Raw genomic sequence first — 17548 nt, forward strand, 5'->3', positions numbered from 1 at the left:
CAACTTCCAATGTTATATATGCCATGAAGTGTTAGCAATGCTCTCCCACTCTCTACATAGGACAAACAGCTCAGTTGCTATGCAAAAGAATAAATGGACATAGATCTGACATTAAAAATCACAACACTCAAAAACCACTGAGGAGAACATTTTAATTTTCCAGAATGTTCTGTTACTGACCTAAGAGTGGCAGTCCTCAAACAGCGGTAATTCTTTTCAAGGGAAGATTACAATGGGAGATTGCTGAAATTAATCTCTCTCTCTCTCTCTCTCTCTCTCTCTGTCAGAGCCAAGCTACAAGTGACGCCTGACACAGGTTGGACACTTGTCAGCTTCCCTCAAGTTTTGATGGGAAATGTAGGCATCCTGGTCTTGCAGCTTGGCTCTCTGACTGCTCTCCAATGGACTTTTCAACTGTCACTTGTCCAACATTCCGCCAAGCTGCCTACATTTCCCATCAAAACTTGAGGGAAGCTGACAAGTGTCCAACCTGTGTCAGGAGTCACTTGTAGTTTGGTACTCACTCACTCACTCACTCACTCACTCACTCACTCACCCACCCAGCTGAATAGGGACACAGGAGTCTTCTCTCATCATCATAGATGCTAATTTTGTGCATTTCCCCTCCCCTGCTCTAATCAAGCTAATTACATTTCACATCATTCGTCTACATCCTATTTTATTTCTCTGTAACACCCCCCTCCTCTATCTTCTGACTGGGATTTGAGGACTCAGAGATCTCCATTCCTACTCGTATCTGACAAAGTCTGACTCTCAAAAGCTTATATCCTGGCAAATCGTGTTGGTCTTTAAGGTGCTACCGGAATCAAAGTTTGCCCCTGAATTTCAGTTTCCTTCAGGATTGGTTCATCATAACTTGGTAAACCTAAGGAGTTTGTATTCTGATAAGAAACCTCCCATTATAAATTTCAACCTCATAATTAGTAGAAAAGCGAATCGATCCTACAACCTGAAAGCCTGCTGGCAATTAAGAAACTAAACGTGTTTACATCTTTCTTCTCACTTATAAACCCCTGGTACTGTGGTTTAATTGGCTTTTTTAACACCAGAAGTGTGTTGGGCAAATGAGAATTGAGGAGAGTGTATCTTTGTGAAGAAACCTGCAGAGTCAAGCCACATCCAAAGAAAAGTGTTAAGCCACATTTGTTCTTGGCACACTTCAGTGTTTCATATTCAGTCTCTGATGCCAAATGACAGACATGTATAGTTTTTCAATGAAATATTGAGACAGTTCTGCCAAAGACAATAGCCGATTTCATGCAAAATGTTGTGCCATTGTGAGCAGGAGCTTCTCATGGCATTTGATACTTTCGCTGTATTACAATGCATCGTATTTGCATGTATAATTTCTCTCTTTTCATTGCTATTGGCAAGCAAGCTTTGAAGTGTGCAGAAAACCAACTTGATTCTCCTCAGCTTTGGATTTATTAGAGTTTATAAGCTAAAAAGTTTTTTTTTAATTGCAGCTGCGTCTCAGTGAAAAAAGGGGGTGGGGGTTTGAGGTGATGGTTGATGATCGTGCTAGATGATAAACTGGACGAGGACACTCCAAGGGAACCTGATTTTGTCCTCACTGCCTGCCCCTGAGTAAAAAGTGTTCTTAAGCAACTCAGCTGCCCTTTTCAAACATGCAGTGTGAATAGACAGAATACCCTGGGGAAGGGGAGCAGATCATGGCTCCAGTTCCCCGCACAAATCTTGTGTGCTTTGAGTGTGTTATGTATGGGCTCTACACAAGTACAATTTGTATGCACTTAGGGTCTCTATGCATGACCTTGCAAAAAGCATTCCAAGCCATTTTTTTATGTGTACAGGGCCAGTGTGGGCTGAAACATACCTAGGGTGAGAACAAGACCTATGCCATAATGTCACTTACATACTTGTATTCTCTCTGCTTGGATTGACTATCTGAAAGGGACTAAAGTGGTCAAGGTAAAGATAAGAGAGACAAAGGGATGTTTGAATTTACAACAGGACATAGCCTCCCAAATGCTTGAATGTTATGGCTTTGATTTGCCAGCATTGCTCTTATAATCTCAAGGACGTATCCCTCATAAAGATAACTAGAGGTGCCAGATGGGTGCTAAATGTCACCTCTCTAGTTTATATGACCTGCCAACTTTTTAGAAATTGCTGACTTAAGCTTGTTTGTCTTCTGTGAGTTATTTTTGTATATAATTTTCTGATGACTTTGTTTGTAGGAAGATATAAAAATGGGTGCTTACTTTGTGACGTATGCACTCTTCCATATTTACCTGAAGTGCATCATCAGTTTATTGAACTGTCTCCAATAAACTTTTTCTTGCTTTTGCCAATATTACTGTCTTGGTCTGATTAAGGTCTTGAGTCTTGGTTAGTCTCCCTCTATTGGGACAGTGGTGAATTCCCCTCACAATTATGTTACCTGGTCATAAAGCCTGTGAGCTTAGGTGTTACCTTTGGTGAGGTTAGCTTTTTAACTGAGCTTTTGTTTTTACTGAGAGATCTGAAAACTAGAAATTAGATTTTCTTTTAAAAAATGTTATCTTTAAACAATCTTGATTTCAGGGGGAAACCAACTACATTTGTAACTACTTTTCCTTCTTCATGATTGATTTCAGATGATGGCAAACTGTCCTTCGATGAATTCAAAGCTTACTTTGCTGATGGGATCCTGAGCAGAGAAGAGCTGCGTGAGCTTTTTCACACTATCGACACACACAATACAGAGTGGGTAATGGTTCCTTAAAGATAATCAAAGACATTTGGCACAGCAATATGCTTTGCAATATGAATTTATCTAGTGAAATTACTGCTTTATAAATACAGGCTGAGAACAGCCTGTATAATAGAGTCTAAACAGACTCTAATAAAGAGTCTGTTTAGTTACACTACGTGTTTAATATTAGATGTCCCTGGGCAAAGATGCTATGGAAAAGTTATGGCATAATCAGCCCCCATGACTGAGCACCAAATTTCCTGACTGAAGTCTCTTATCTTCTCTAATTGTTTCTTTTGAGCCCATTTGCTCTTCTGCCCCTTTACAGCGAAGTTTAATAGAGAAAGTTCTTCAGTTGATATTGTGAACATCAGAGGAGTAAATTTTCCAGTGAGAAGAACAGAGAAAATGTTTGAGGCTGTGCAATTTTCACCCTTTTCTTGAAGGACAATATGCCCTCGTGCGATCACTTCCAAAATAAAACATCTATAGACTGTGCTTCTCATCTCCATCCTATGGGGCAGATCTGGTCTTTTGATTCTAGTAATAGAGGAGCCTTTCTCCAGTGCAAGGAGCCAATCTGCAGCCAAAGAGTTGTGTTAACAACTTATTTATTTATTTATTTATTACATTTATAGTCCGCCCTCCCTGAGCTCAGGGCGGATTACAACAACTGTTAAAAACACGATAATACCTTGTGTCGTTTACAATAAAATACAATAAAATCACGGATCATAATAAAATACAATAAAATCACGGATCATAAAATCAATTCAGCGGCATAAAACTCTGCTCATAATTCCTATTATCCCGGGAAGGGATTTCTTTCACCCTTCCCTACAATCCATCAGGAGAAGGGAGGGGTGGGCACGTGAGTTGGCATCCGATTTGTTACTATTACTACAAGGGGGCAGCAACCCATATTGCCCCCCGCTGATAGGAGACAGGGCAGGAGTCTAGATGGATCGAGGGAACTGGCCTCAACCATATGCCTGGCAGAACTTCTCTGTCTTGCAGGTCCGCCGAAAAGACACAAGGTCTTGGCGGGCCCAGGTGTCCTCCAACAGAGAGTTCCACCAGGTTGTCTGCAGAAGGCTCTTTGCGTTGGAAGAAAGCTCCATTCACCTTGAACAGAATGGAAACTTTGATCCAATCTCATCCCCTTATCCTTAGGTCTCCTGCATATTAATCATTATCCTGCAGACTCTGGTCCATAGGTTCTGTTGAAATTCTGGTCACAGAGCCTGGAATGAAAATGTCCTGGTCTGTGATTCTGCCTTGCATTTGTGGAGCAGAAGCAGTCTGATCCTTCCCAGAGAGATGTTTCTATAATCCATTAATTCTTCACTGATTTGATCCTAGTGTCTGGGCACTGGGGTAAAGTTACACTGTTGCTTATTTGCCATTCAAATGCTGTGTCTCCTGGATGCTTTTCAAGATGTTAAGGGAGAAAGGTGGGCAAGAAATATACTCGCAGGATCCAAAGTGGCTTATAAATAGGAAAAATACAATTAAGTACAATTAAAAAAACAACAAGAGCAACCTATATATTGGGGCTGGTCTAGAATCCAACAGGCCACTTGTTCGGGCCACAGAGCATGAGGCACAGGCTAAGAGCCAAGGGCTGAGAGCTCTTTTGCTCACACCTAAGGACTCACTCCACCTGGCTATGGCCAAGATATGTACCTGAGAGAGGAAGAGCAGAACAAAGCACAGCTAAGACACTGTGTCTGTCAGCAGCGTTCCTCCCAGTCTGCCCTGCCTGCTGCTTGACACGGTGCAGCACATTTTACTAGGTTTACATTAGGGAAATCTCGCTTGTCAACACAAAGCCCACTTGGTGACACAATGTGCTCTCTCAGAAAGTGCAGACAAAAGAAATTGCTATACATGAGCCTTTAACAAATTATAATCTACTTGAGGGCCTGAGTAACACATTCAACCCTCACCTCCGATATTCGTTCTCCTGTACTGTTCAGGTTCATGGAATAGGGAAATTGCACCATACACTAGTTTGCTGTGGTAAAGGGAGAGGAGAGGAGAAAGTGGCTGATTTTATCTCAGAGCTAAGTAGTGGCATGGTATTGTGGCATAGGAGGAGGCATTTCCTATTCATCTGTCCCTTCAAAGTTCCCTTTAATGGTTAACTTTCTGGCTGGCTACCTACATAACCTGAATGCAGTGAAAGGGACTCAGCCACAGATAAAGTGCTGCAGGGGATGTCCTTGATATGCAAAAGAATACCAGTTTGTAATTTTTAAGACACCCTTTTCCACAGCTTGGAGGACAGAGCATACTTATTGCCCTCTTGATGTTGAGAGTTGACAAGAGTCACTTAAAAGGGGGGAAAAAACAAAAAATAAAAACAAGCAGCCCCTAGAATCAATTTAAAAATATCATTGGCTGAGACTAAGTTGTTGAGGTATGTGTTTTGGCTGGTTCAGTTCCTTGGTTATAGTTTGTTATTTTGATGTTCAGTTTTGATTGTTAGACTTTTATTATTATAGATTGCCTATAAGCCATTTTGTTAGCCTACCAGTTCAAAAAAGTAGAGCATAAATATATTAGATAAATAATAATTTGGACTGCCATCTTTTTTCCTGGCACTCAGGCTCAGTTACTGGAAAACTAGAAAGCCTGCAATTTATGTAAATGCTGAAGTTGGGTTGCCAACTCCAGCTTGGGAAATTCCTAGAGATTTGGGGGTAGTGTTTCCAAAGTTGAAGTTGGGTTGCCAACTCCAGCTTGGGAAATTCCTAGAGATTTGGGGGTAGTGTTTCCAGATCCACCATGGCATGTTGGAGGGACGTGACTTGGGGAAGCTTGATGGCACCATCATTACATTGCTGGCAATGTGCTGGCATCATTTCCTATGTGCCCACTGTCAGGCCTGGCTAGGGGATTCTCTCAGACTCTCCACTTCATCAAGCACAGTTGTATGAGTTAAAGGTCTTTATTAGATTTTGCTCCCTAGAAGTGCACTTGTACATAGTAATGGCCTGGAATGCCAAAGCAAAGTCTTCCCCGAGAGGTTATACCTCCAGTCCTCCCCCCCCCCCCAGTTCAAACAAGAGTCAGTTGATGTTGGCGAGGAGCTGCGAAGCGCAGAAGTCCTGAAAGAGATGCTGAGCTGAGTTTCTCAAGGTCGGTTCCCAGACGCTCAGTCCCAGCTGTACTGACAATGCCACTGAACCCAAGTAAAGTGTAGCCAAGATACAGTGAAGGAAGAAAGCTACACTACTACCCATCCCCCACAGTAGATGTACATTCACAGGTATGGCAGGCAGGCTGGCTTTCCTGTCTGACACCTGGAAGTGACACCAGCACATCCCCAGGAGACACCAGGGACACTAGTATTTCAGCAAAACTCTTTGGTTAAACCCAAGCACGTGTGTGTGTAAAGTGCTGTCAAGTCCCAGCCAACTTATGGCAACCCCATAGGGTTTTCAAGGCAAGAGACAAACAGAGGTGGTTTGGTACTGCTGCCTCTTTTTTGTCCAAATAACAAGAGTGTTCCCCATATTCCCTGGTGATGGACTGACATTACTTCTGTGGGCATGGGAAGTGACATCAGAGCTTTCAGATGCTGCTGACATCCCTCCTCCCTTGTTGGCCAGCTCAGCAGCAGCAGGAAGCATCCACCAGTTATTTCTTGCCACTAGCAGGGAAATGGTTGGGGGGGGGGTGGCAGTACTTGAGGAGGTGGAGTTTGGGGCAACTATAGAACTTATCTCTGTAGTCTGGGGAGCAGTGGTAATTTTAAGAAAACTCCAGCCCCCCTCTAAAGTTGGTAATTCCATGCTAAAGGCATTCAAGGCTTCCCAGGAAAAGGGAGACAAACAAAACAGGGCTATAGGGGGAAATCTTCTCAACTAATAGTAATAGTGGGTTTAATATTTAGAACTGCTATGGAACTTAATTCTTTGAGTTGTATCAGGGAGAAACATCTGAAAAAGGCTTCTTCAGCAGGGATTGTTATAATTAACCCAACACAAAAGCAAGAATATGCCAATCAGAGAATCCCGTCTCACATTTTTCCTGCTTCCCCCCCCCCCCTGTAGTGAAGCTAAACATGCCACATTAAGAAGATTTAAAATTACAGCTAGGGATTTGGGGCTCAGCTGGTGTGAGCTGGGTCTCTATCGAGCCTGCAGCTACCTTTACCAAGCTATTCTGATTACACTGATTAACACCAGCTGCGGCTTCCAAGCTCTCCTTGTACAATAGTGGAATACTGATTTGTTTCCTAAGAAATATACTTATTGGAGAAGCATACATCCAGGTTCACTTACTCACAGAGCTCCTCTGGATATTGAATTGCTTGTCTCAGGCTTTGGCCCCAAATCTCAGATTTTGGGGTTCATTGGTGTCAGGGCATCAAGCAAGGTTGCCAAGCTCCAAGTGTGGCATGGTGATCTTCCAGAATTAAAAGTGATTTCCAGACTACAGAAAACCGCTCCCTTGGGGAAAATGGCTGCTTTGGAGTGTGCACTCTATGGCATTATACCCTGCTGAGGTCCCTTCCCTCTTCAACAGAGCTGAACCCCACCCCCCATCCCCCACCGGCCATTTTTAACAAATCTCCCCTGGCATGACCCATAGTTTCTGCTTCGTGCCAGAAAATGATGTCATCTTCCAGTGCGACAGGTGGGCCCAGGAGAGGGAGGTAAGTACCTACTGCCCCCAACCCCCTGCCCCCTGATTTGGCCCCTGGGGGACCTGGCAGCCCTACTCACCTAACACTAATCTTCCTTGGCTCCAGCCCCCATATCTCCAGCCTCTCCAGGCACTGGCCCTCAAATCTCCTGGCATTTGTAGGCCCAGGACTAGGAACCCCAGAGGTGGGGTGGGGGGACCATTACATTTCTGGCTGAAATATGGGCATTAGCCAGATCTTGAGAATGAGAAAAAGTCTTCTGTTAAGTTTTCCCAAGGGAAATTTTATATGCCGATCAGGAGCCCATCTTGAGTGTTTCATTAAGTGGGAATGTCATTTCTGTCAGACTCTGTAAACTTTTTTACACATTTTGATAACCACGTGCATCCATCCACAAGCAATGATCTCCACACTGCTTGCTATAGCTAGGGGTCCTGCTAGCTGCAGTGTTGCCTGCCACATCATTGTCTTATTAGGTAAGATGGAAGAATAATAGGTGGCATTCTGTGTACATTTTTAGGCAGTCAGTTCCCCCCCCCCCCCCCCGCGAACTAAACCACAGGCAGATCTATCATTTAAATGTGGTCTCAATTGAGGCCTCTGTCTAAGAAGCATTTTTCTAACAGTTATCAGAGAAGGAACAGTTTGAGACTCATTACAGATGCAAATATTCTCATTACTGACTTTGCACTTGCATAAGAATTGTTTTAATGATGGGATCCTCAGGGAAATCATGTCTGGGAAAAGAGATAGGCATATTCAGTATGGTTATAAAATAAAGTGAAGTCAAAAGGGTTCAGTGTTCATTCCTGAATCTTCTGGAAAGTCATTGTGTGACAGCTGATTGAAAGAGAGCAACTGACAATCATCCTTGAGTATATATTAATGGTGAGATACATGGGTTCTCAGTCCCTTTGGTTGCTGTAGAAGGTCTTTAATATAGAAATATGGCACCTCAGGAATGCCAGGAGGGTAGAGTCCCTGACACTTACCTTGTGCTTGTGATGACATCACTTCCAGAAGTTACATCACCACGTCGGCTATATGAGCACTCCCATGCTCCGCATGGGGCCAATTGGGACTGTTTGGGGCCCAAATCAGCCCCAAACGAAACGTGAGAACGCTCCCATGGCCAGCATGATATCACTTCTGGAATTGACATCGCTGCGCCTGTTGGGTGTACTGGCATAGTCCCCCAGAGGCCAGAGGCTGGAGTGCAGAGGATAGTCATGACCAGGGAGCAAAGAATAAACAGAGTCCAGTCCAAGGATCAGCATTCTAGAGAAGCCAAGAGTCAGGTCCAGTCCAAGGCGTTCCAGAGTTTGAGCAGTAGCAAGACCAGTGGAGCAGCTGTCAAGTGTACTGGTTGCTTTCACAAACTGCTGCTCCTTCCAGCAGTTTTTATGGCAAAGTCTTAATGAACTAAACTGTCAGCCACTTAGTAGGCAGACATTCTGACCTTATTCATTCTGGTCATTTGACAGTTGCCACTGACTCATGAGTCGCACACTCCTCCTGTGTTCTTGCAGCTCTACCTATCTCTGACAGTGCCAGCACTGCAAGGATGTCGGCGAAGAGGGAGGGGAGGAGTGGGCTTCTGCAGCCTTGTTGGCTGCAGTCAGAATACCCTGGTGATGGGTCCGTTACAGCTGAAGGCTGTGCTGATTGATTAGCTGGCAATTGCTGTTCATCAGATTCAAAATCACTTACAGCTGGGTCAGTGTGAGGCACCTCTTTGTCTGATGACTCTTCACTGAGCACGGGACAAGGCTGACTCACAACATTGGGAGTGCATGCACGACATGTGTTCCTGAGGTGCCTGCAGATGGCAGTCAACCTCTGGGAGTTTGCCACCTCCCACCGATCGACAAGGCAAGTCCCTGGGAGTTTGGCTGCCACCAGCAGATACCTGAGAATCCTAGCAATGAAGTCACTTTCTGGATGCATGAAAAACACTAGAAGTGCTTGATCCGCCTACTCCTGTCAGGGGGGGTATAGGGACCTGGCAACTCTACCTATCATGGAGAAAGAGCAGAGTGGGAGGAAATGGCTTAGACCTGCCCTGATAGGCTAGGCCATCAAAAGCAGGGGGCTGAGTGAGGCTGGGGAAGAGGCAGATCCAAACTCAACATATAAAACTGATCCCACAACAGTCAGAGAGGAATGAGAGGAGCCTACTCCAAGGTCCGGGGAGGCACAGGCCAAGGAAAGAGTGAGGAATAAGGTGGTACAAACCCCCTATTTGTCCCATTCTAAGGCTTGGAGAGGTCTACCATGTTGTGTGGTAGGATGCCTGAAGGCCAGCCAGCAGGCTGGTTTGTCATTGTTTACCCAGCAGGCTGGCGTGCCATTGTTTACCCAGCTGGATGGGTTGCCATTGTCTAGCCACATAAACTCCTGTGAGTTTGTGACATGAAGTGGTTTTTGTAAATATCTGCTCTAGAAAATGACATGTTCATCTAATGCTGGTACAGCACATCTCTACCTCTCTCATTTTTACATTTTACAGTGCCCCCATTCTAGGGTTGCCAACTCTGGGTTGAGGAAATACCTGGAACTGAGGGAGAGGAGGGACTTCAGCAGGGTAAAATGTCTTAGAATCTTCCATCCAAAGCAGCCATTTTCTCAAGGGGAACTGGTTTCTATAGCTGAGAGCTGCTGTACCATAGTGGTTAAGTGGTTGGGTTGCAAATCAGCACTATTGGTTTAAATCTCACTACTGCCATAAGCCCAGCAGGTAGACGACTCCTCTCAGACCCAACTCCCTAGCTGTATTGTGGGGATATTAATAACACTGACTTTGTATTGTCGAAGGCTTTCACGGCCGGAGAACGATGGTTGTTGTGGGTTTTCCGGGCTGTATTGCCGTGGTCTTGGCATTGTAGTTCCTGACGTTTCGCCAGCAGCTGTGGCTGGCATCTTCAGAGGTGTAGCACCGAAAGACAGAGATCTCTCAGTGTGTAAAAGATGTTGGCAGGTCATTTATATCTACTCAGGAGGGGTGGGGTTGGGCTGAGTCATCCTGTAAGAGTTTCCCAGGGTGTGGAATGCTAATGGCGGGAGGCTTCACTGTATCCTGAGGAGGTTCTTTTGCATATGGATTGGTGCTTGATGTGCTAATCTTTTCTGCAGGGCTATTGTCGGGTGTAGAGTGTTTTGTTAGCCTGGTGTACTGAAAAACACCATCCATTGTACCATCCATGTACCATCCATTGCTGGCCTGTGAACATTATTCTTTAAATTCTAGTTTCTGCCTCCGTGATCTCTGGGTCTCACAGGAACAAGAGTTTAGGGTTGCCAGCTGTTAATTTCTGGAGATTTGGGGATGGAGCCTGGGGAGGGAGTGGCCTCAGCAGGATATAATACCATAGAGCCCATCCTCCAAAGCTTCTGTTTTTTCCATTGGAACTGATCGCTGTAGTCTGGAGATCAGTAGTAATTTATAGGACCCAATTGGAAGTTGGTAACCCTAGTCAATGCTGTTGCCATTTTGAGAGGATACTCCTTTATTTCCTTTCTGTAAAAAGCACTTGGTTCTTGTGGATTGTGTGAATTTCACTGAATAACAAATATAGTTTTCAAACTCATGAAGGAAAATATAAAAGGATTTCAAAGAATAATGTTCAGGGGCTGGAAATCATTTATATTAGGGCTGCCAGACCCATGCCCATGACCCCCACAAGCTGTCGGGGGGGGGCTTGGGAGTCATCACTGACTCTTTGATGTCGCAGCATCAGTGACGTAGTCCTCCCCCCCCCAATTTTCCTACTGTTGCTCACTGGCACCTACTTTATACACAAAGCACAGAGGAAGACCATGTATGCAAAGAGGAGACAATGCTTTGGCTATATTCCATCATTATAATAACAACTTGTAAGGCATAAACCATAGATCAGTGCAACACCTCCATATAAACAGGGATTTGCTACTTACGTGAAATCCTAAGCAGAATTACTCTAGTCTAAGCCCCCTGAAGCTTCATTGCTTGGGGCCAAACAAAATCTGAAACTCAGCATCCAAATGCACAACACATTGCAACTCTGTGATCCTTGTTCAAGAGTCTACATATGTTCTGGAGGGCTTTTTTGTGATAGTACTCACTGGTACTGAGTACTTGCACCTAGAGGAGGGGCTTTCCCCAAGTCTTGAGGGAAGAATTGGTGGAAATCAGTGCAATCTTATATGTGAGTACCAGAACCTTTGCAAAAAAGAGAGTACTGTGTTCTGTGCCGTGGCATTTTGCAGATTTCTTGAAGCTCTTATTACCAGCATTCTGAGTTTTGAAAAGGTTGATTCAGTGCTCAGGTTGCCAGCTGCACAGTCAATGCAGTCTTTTGAATCCCCCTCTTATGCAAGGAAGCAACTTGTGTTCCAGATTTCTAGATGTTCATCTTCGTTCTTCTGTGCCTCCACACATGGGGACTGCGCAGGCGCAGGCCAGCCGCCGGAGAATTTTCTAGAGCTTCCATGGCTCCGAAGGGGCCGTTTGTCGCGCGCCTCAGCGACCGTTTTCCCACCCAAACGGTCACGTGATCCTCCAGCGACCAACGGCCCCTTCCCTCAGTTCTCTTCTTGCCGCCGCTTGGAGAGAACGTGAGCTTCGTTGCTCTGTGCTTTTTTGTGCTTCGTGCTTTATTCTGACTGATTGCTTGGCTTTTGACTTCGGACTTCGTGACCTCGACTATTCTTCGGATCTCGTTTTGGACTTTGTTGTGGACTCGGTAATTTGACTCGGACTGTTTTTGACCTTCCTTTCGCGTGCCCCTGAAGATGGCCTCAAAGGCTCTCTTCAAGCATTGCCTCCAATGCCACACTAAAATGGCCAAGACCGATGGCCATGAACTGTGCCTGTTTTGTTTGGGGGAGACCCATAATGTGTCGGCCTGTAAGATTTGCCAGGGCTTCACCAGCAAGGCCCGGCAGGAGCGCAAGGCCCGACTGAACTCCTCCCTGTGGCAGAAGGTCATGTCCGGAGGCGCTCCGTTGCCCTCCCCCAAGGCCGGCCCTAGCCCCTCTGCCGAACGGCATTCAAGAGCTGGCTCAGTGGCCTCCGCGAGGTCGGGGTCGAAACCGCGTCCCCCGAGTACCTCGGCGTCGAGAGCGGCCTCTCCAGCGCAGGGACCGGTGCGGCCGCCCCGTAGCGCGTCATCTACCAGGTCGGATCCGAGACCTACGTCGGAACCGAGGATCCTGGTACCGAGTCCCCGGTCGGAACCGACGTCCGGATCGGTTCCGATGAAGCCTAAGAGGTCGAAGCCGAGGTCCCCTTCGAAGGCGAGGAGCGCGTCGGTTCCGAGGTCTTCTTCGGAACCGGCAAAGAAGAAGAAGAAGACCAAGCATCATCGGTCGCCGCGTCCCGCTCCTCAGGAGGAGGTCATCGTGCTTCCTCACACGCCTTCCCCTCATCTGGGCTCCCCTGAGCCAGAAGGCATCTCCATGCCGGTGCCAGATCCGATGGCCTTCGAGACGGTGCCCGCAGAATTCTCGTCGGGGCCGGAGCCGAGCCCGCACCGTCGGAGCCGACCATCGCTTGCCCTTCGGTCGCCGAGGCTGGAACCGAGCCCGTCTCCTCGTCGGAGCCGTCCGTCGCCTGTCCGTCCGTCTCCACCTCCGGTCGGTCGTGAGCGGCATGGTTCCGGGGACAGTGTCCGATCAGTCCGGTCCACTGCGTCCCGGCATCGACAGGCTTCCTACCTCCCCTCGCCATACCGTTGCCAATGGGAGGGGGCACCTGCGGGCTTCTCCGTGTCGGAACCGAGGCCTTCGACATCGAGGTCGGCGTGGGCTCCCCCTCCACTCCGGGCTCAGGAATCCGAGCTCGGTTCCGATGAGGAGGAAGTGGGGAGTTTTGGCTACCAGTCGGAGTCCTGGTCCGAACCATCGCCAGCTGAGGAGCTAGTGCCATCTGCGGACTCGCCATTCGAGGACCTCCGCATCTACGCCGACCAGATGGCAAGGATGGCCAAGGCTCTCGAGATGGATATCTCTTCAGCAGTCCCCCAGACCAAGGACAAGCTCCTCAAGCGTATCTATGGGGATAATCCGGCATACGTTGGCTTCCCCATGCTCGAGGGTATTGAGGAGATAGTGGAGAAGGTGTGGCAGGTGCCCTGTGATCAACCTCCAACATCCAAGCGCATCGAGCAGCTTTACAAGATCAAGCAGGGCACCTGGCCGGCGTTGGTGAAGCACCCTCCACCTTCCTCCTTGGTCACAGAGGAGTTCAACCCCCGACGATCGGGTCACTCCTCGGTGCCTGCCGATAAAGAGGGCAAGAAGCTTGATGCCATGGGCAGGCGCCAGTACATTGTCTCTTCACTGGGTCTGAGGATTGCCAACTACCAGACCATCATGGCAGGGTACCAACTGTACCTCTGGGAGAAGTTGGCATCCTATACCCGAGACCTCCCTCCTGAGCAGAAGGCTGTGGTGTCCCTGCTGCAAACAGAGGCTGTCCGGCTGTCTAAACAGCAAATGAACGCTGGGAGCCACGCTGCTGACACTGCTGCTAGAGGGATGGCGTCGGCGGTGGTCCTCAGGCGCCACTCTTGGTTGCGGTCGACGGCCCTGTCCCAAGAGGTGCGTTCCAGGGTGGAGAGCATGCCCTTTGAAGGGGACTCGCTGTTCTCCAAGTCCACCGACGAGACCCTGAAGAAGAAAAAGGAGGACAGGCAGACGGCGCGGTCTTTGGGTCTGGCTCCAGCGGACAAGCCCTCCTCCAGGTCACGGTACGCTCCCCGGTCTGGCCCTTACCATTACCAGGGCAGATACCAACAACAGCGGCCGGGCTACCAGCAGTATCCTGCCTACCAGCAGCGGCCTTACCCTCCCGCACAACAGCAGAGGAGGCGTCGGCCCTTCAAGCCTCGTCCGGCACAGCAACCGGCCCAGCAGAAAGATCAGCAGGGCGCCGGGAGGCAGTACTGACGGGTCACGCCAGCCGTATCCCCGGACTTTTCGGACAGACTGAGTCCACTCCTCTCTGAGTGGGAGTCAATAACATCTGACTCATGGGTCTTAACTATTGTTGAACTGGGATACGGGCTGGAGTTCGTTGAGCTGCCTAGATGCAGTTCACCCCTGACAGCTGTCAATAACACTATGGCCGAGCTGGATGCGGAGATCGTGTCGCTCTTGGCCAAGGGTGCTGTGGAAGAATTGCCCTATGAGGATTCTGTAAAGGGTTTCTTCTCTAGGTTCTTCCTGGTCCCCAAGAAGGATGGGGGCTTACGTCCCATTTTAGATCTGAGGGGCCTTAATGCCTACCTCAAGGTGACCAAATTCAAAATGGTTACGTTGGCGGCTGTGATCGCCTTGCTGAAACAGGGAGATTGGTTTGCGGTTCTTGACTTAAAGGACGCATACTTTCACGTGGGCATACGGAAGGAGCACAGGAAATACCTGAGCTTTGTTTACCGACAAAGGGTTTTCCGGTATAAGGTGCTCCCCTTTGGCCTGTCCACTGCCCCACGAGTGTTCACTAAATGTGTGGCCCCTGTGGTTTCCTTCCTACGGGAAGAAGGCTGTACCATCTTTCCGTACCTCGATGACTGGCTCATCGTGGCTGAATCGGAGTCTAGGCTGGTGCAGGACATTGGCTTGGTACTTAGCACTTGCCAACGCCTGGGGCTCCTGGTGAACTTGGAGAAATCCAAGCTGGTGCCCAACTGCAAGGTGTCCTACATTGGTGCACTGTTAGACTCTGTGGAGGGTAAGGCCCTGCTCCCCTTGGAGAGGGCTCGGTCCCTAAGGGGTCTAGTGTCCATGTTTAAAAGGAACCGATTCCAGTCTGTGCGCACTATCCAGTGCTTACTAGGGCATATGGCAGCGGCCACCTCTGTGGTGCCTTTCGCTAGGCTGCGTATGCGCCCTCTCCAGAACTGGTTTGTGCGGAGGTACGATGCTCTGCTGCACCCTCCGTCCCTCAAATTCTCTATCCCGAGGGTCATCCTCTCCTCCTTGGACTGGTGGCTGTCTGATGACAACTTGTTTAAAGGGACCCCTTTTGGGTATCAACACCATGACATCACGGTTACCACTGATGCCTCTCTGTTGGGATGGGGGGCTTACTGTGGTGATGTGTCTGTGCAAGATGTCTGGTCTGACAGGGAAAAGACCCTCCATATCAATGTGCTTGAACTAAGGGCCATTCGTTTCGCACTTGTGTCTCTTACAGCACTGCTGAGAAATCGTCAGGTGTTGGTGCAGACGGACAACACGACTGCCATGTACTACGTGAATCAGCAGGGGGGCACAGTGTCCATGGCCCTGTGCCGGGAAGCCACGCTCACTTGGCAGTGGGCTATCAGGAACGGCGTGTCGCTCCGTGCTATACACGTGGCTGGGTCAGACAATGCCCGGGCAGATGCCCTCAGCAGGGTCCCTTTACTGGACCACGAGTGGGAACTGAACGTAGAGTGCGTTGGGCCGATCTTCCAGATGTGGGGTCATCCAGTGATAGACGTGTTCGCCACTGCGGCGACCACCAAGGCCCACACGTTCTGTTCCAGGGCAGGGAGCGACCCCCTCTCTATTGGGGATGCCTTCCAGTTTACGTGGACGCAGGGCTTGCACTACATGTTTCCTCCGCTCCCCTTGATTCCCAGGGTCCTGTGCAAGATAGAGGAGGACGGGACGGACTGCATCCTAGTGGCCCCCTTCTGGCCACGGCAGGTTTGGTTCCCGAAGCTCCTGCGAATGTCCCAACGGACATATGTGAGTCTGCCCCCTCGGCAAGACCTTCTCCTAAACGGGAGCCTAGTCCACCACGATCCCAGGAAGCTGCACCTAACAGCTTGGCGGATCGTTCCTCCCCTGTAGGCTTTACTGACGAGGTACAGAGGGTCCTCCTGAATGCTCGTCGGCCATCCACTAGGCGCGCTTATGCGGCCAAGTGGTGCAGGTTTGAGCTCTGGGCACTTGCCAGAGGAGTGGTGCCTGACAGCAGTCCCTTGGGGGTTGTATTCGAGTATTTGTGCCACTTGCGTGGCCTGGGCTTGAAGGTGTCCTCCCTCAAGGTACACTTGGCAGCGATATCAGCTGCTCACGCCCGAGTTGAGGGTGCTACGGTGTTTTCTCACCCACAATCCCGCCAGTTCCTTAAGGGCATGTACAATCTTTACCCACCTGTGTCGGCGCCAGTGCCTCAGTGGTCGCTGTCCTTGGTGCTCTCACGTCTCATGTTGCCTCCATTTGAACCTATGGCTACATGCCCCTTGGATATGCTATCCTACAAGGTAGCATTCTTGGTGGCCGTCACATCGGCCAGAAGGGTCAGTGAGCTGTCTGCACTGCGGTCTGACCCTCCCTTTCTTGTGTTTCATCCCAACAAGGTGGTCCTGCGTCCCTGCCTCGGGTTCCTGCCCAAGGTCGTGTCCGCCTTCCACCTCTCGCAGGATATCTCACTGCCTGCATTCTTTCCTCAACCTTCCTCTAAGGGGGAAAAGGCCCTCCATTCCCTAGACTTGAAGAGGGCCCTAGCCTATTACCTGGATAGGACGAAGGGATTCCGTTCCAGTCCTCACCTGTTTGTATGTTTTGGGGCCAAGGACAAGGGTAGCAGGGCTTCCTCACAGACCCTGTCTAGGTGGATTGTGACGGCCATTAGCAAGGCCTATTCCCTGGCAGGGGTGGCTTGCCCGCTTCATGTCAGAGCCCACTCCACGCGGTCCCAAGCATCCTCTTCGGCACTCCTCAGGGGGGTGCCCCTGGTTAACATTTGTAAAGCAGCCACATGGTCCTCTGCAGACACCTTTGTCAGGCATTACGCCGTTGATGTCAATGCGGAGCAGGATGTATCTGTGGCCAAGGCTGTCTTACACTCCCTTTTTTCCTGAGGGAGTTTTGGAATGACTTTCTTGGCGTACCTGTTGGGTACCCTTGAGTAAAAGTGTATATATGTACCTGGGGGTGTGTATATATGTAAATATTGAGTATTTATGTGTCCTTACACAGTATTTTTACATAGATGTATATATGCATATCTATTTATTGTTGTTCTTGTTTGCTTAATAAAATTGTGTTGGACTTCACCCCCGCCTTCCTTATTGTGTGAAGCTTGGTACACTCCCATGTGTGGAGGCACAGAAGAACGAAGATGAAAACAGGGTTAACATACCTGTAACTTATGTTCATCGAGTTCTTCTGTGCTGACACACAACCCTCCCTCCTAC

At 48.5% G+C, this 17548-nt stretch overlaps 1 protein-coding gene across 1 annotated transcript in view; it reads left to right on the plus strand.

Annotated features, from left to right (window-relative positions):
- NECAB1 (N-terminal EF-hand calcium binding protein 1) overlaps positions 1 to 17548 on the plus strand; it is a 74127-nt gene that overhangs the window by 14028 nt on the left and 42551 nt on the right. The window contains exon 3 of the mRNA XM_054985409.1: positions 2622 to 2730. Within this exon, the coding sequence (XP_054841384.1) occupies positions 2622 to 2730 (109 nt within the window). The remainder of the gene's footprint in view (positions 1 to 2621; positions 2731 to 17548) is intronic.

Source organism: Eublepharis macularius, chromosome 7, assembly GCF_028583425.1.
Source record: "Eublepharis macularius isolate TG4126 chromosome 7, MPM_Emac_v1.0, whole genome shotgun sequence".
Taxonomy (NCBI): domain Eukaryota; kingdom Metazoa; phylum Chordata; class Lepidosauria; order Squamata; family Eublepharidae; genus Eublepharis; species Eublepharis macularius.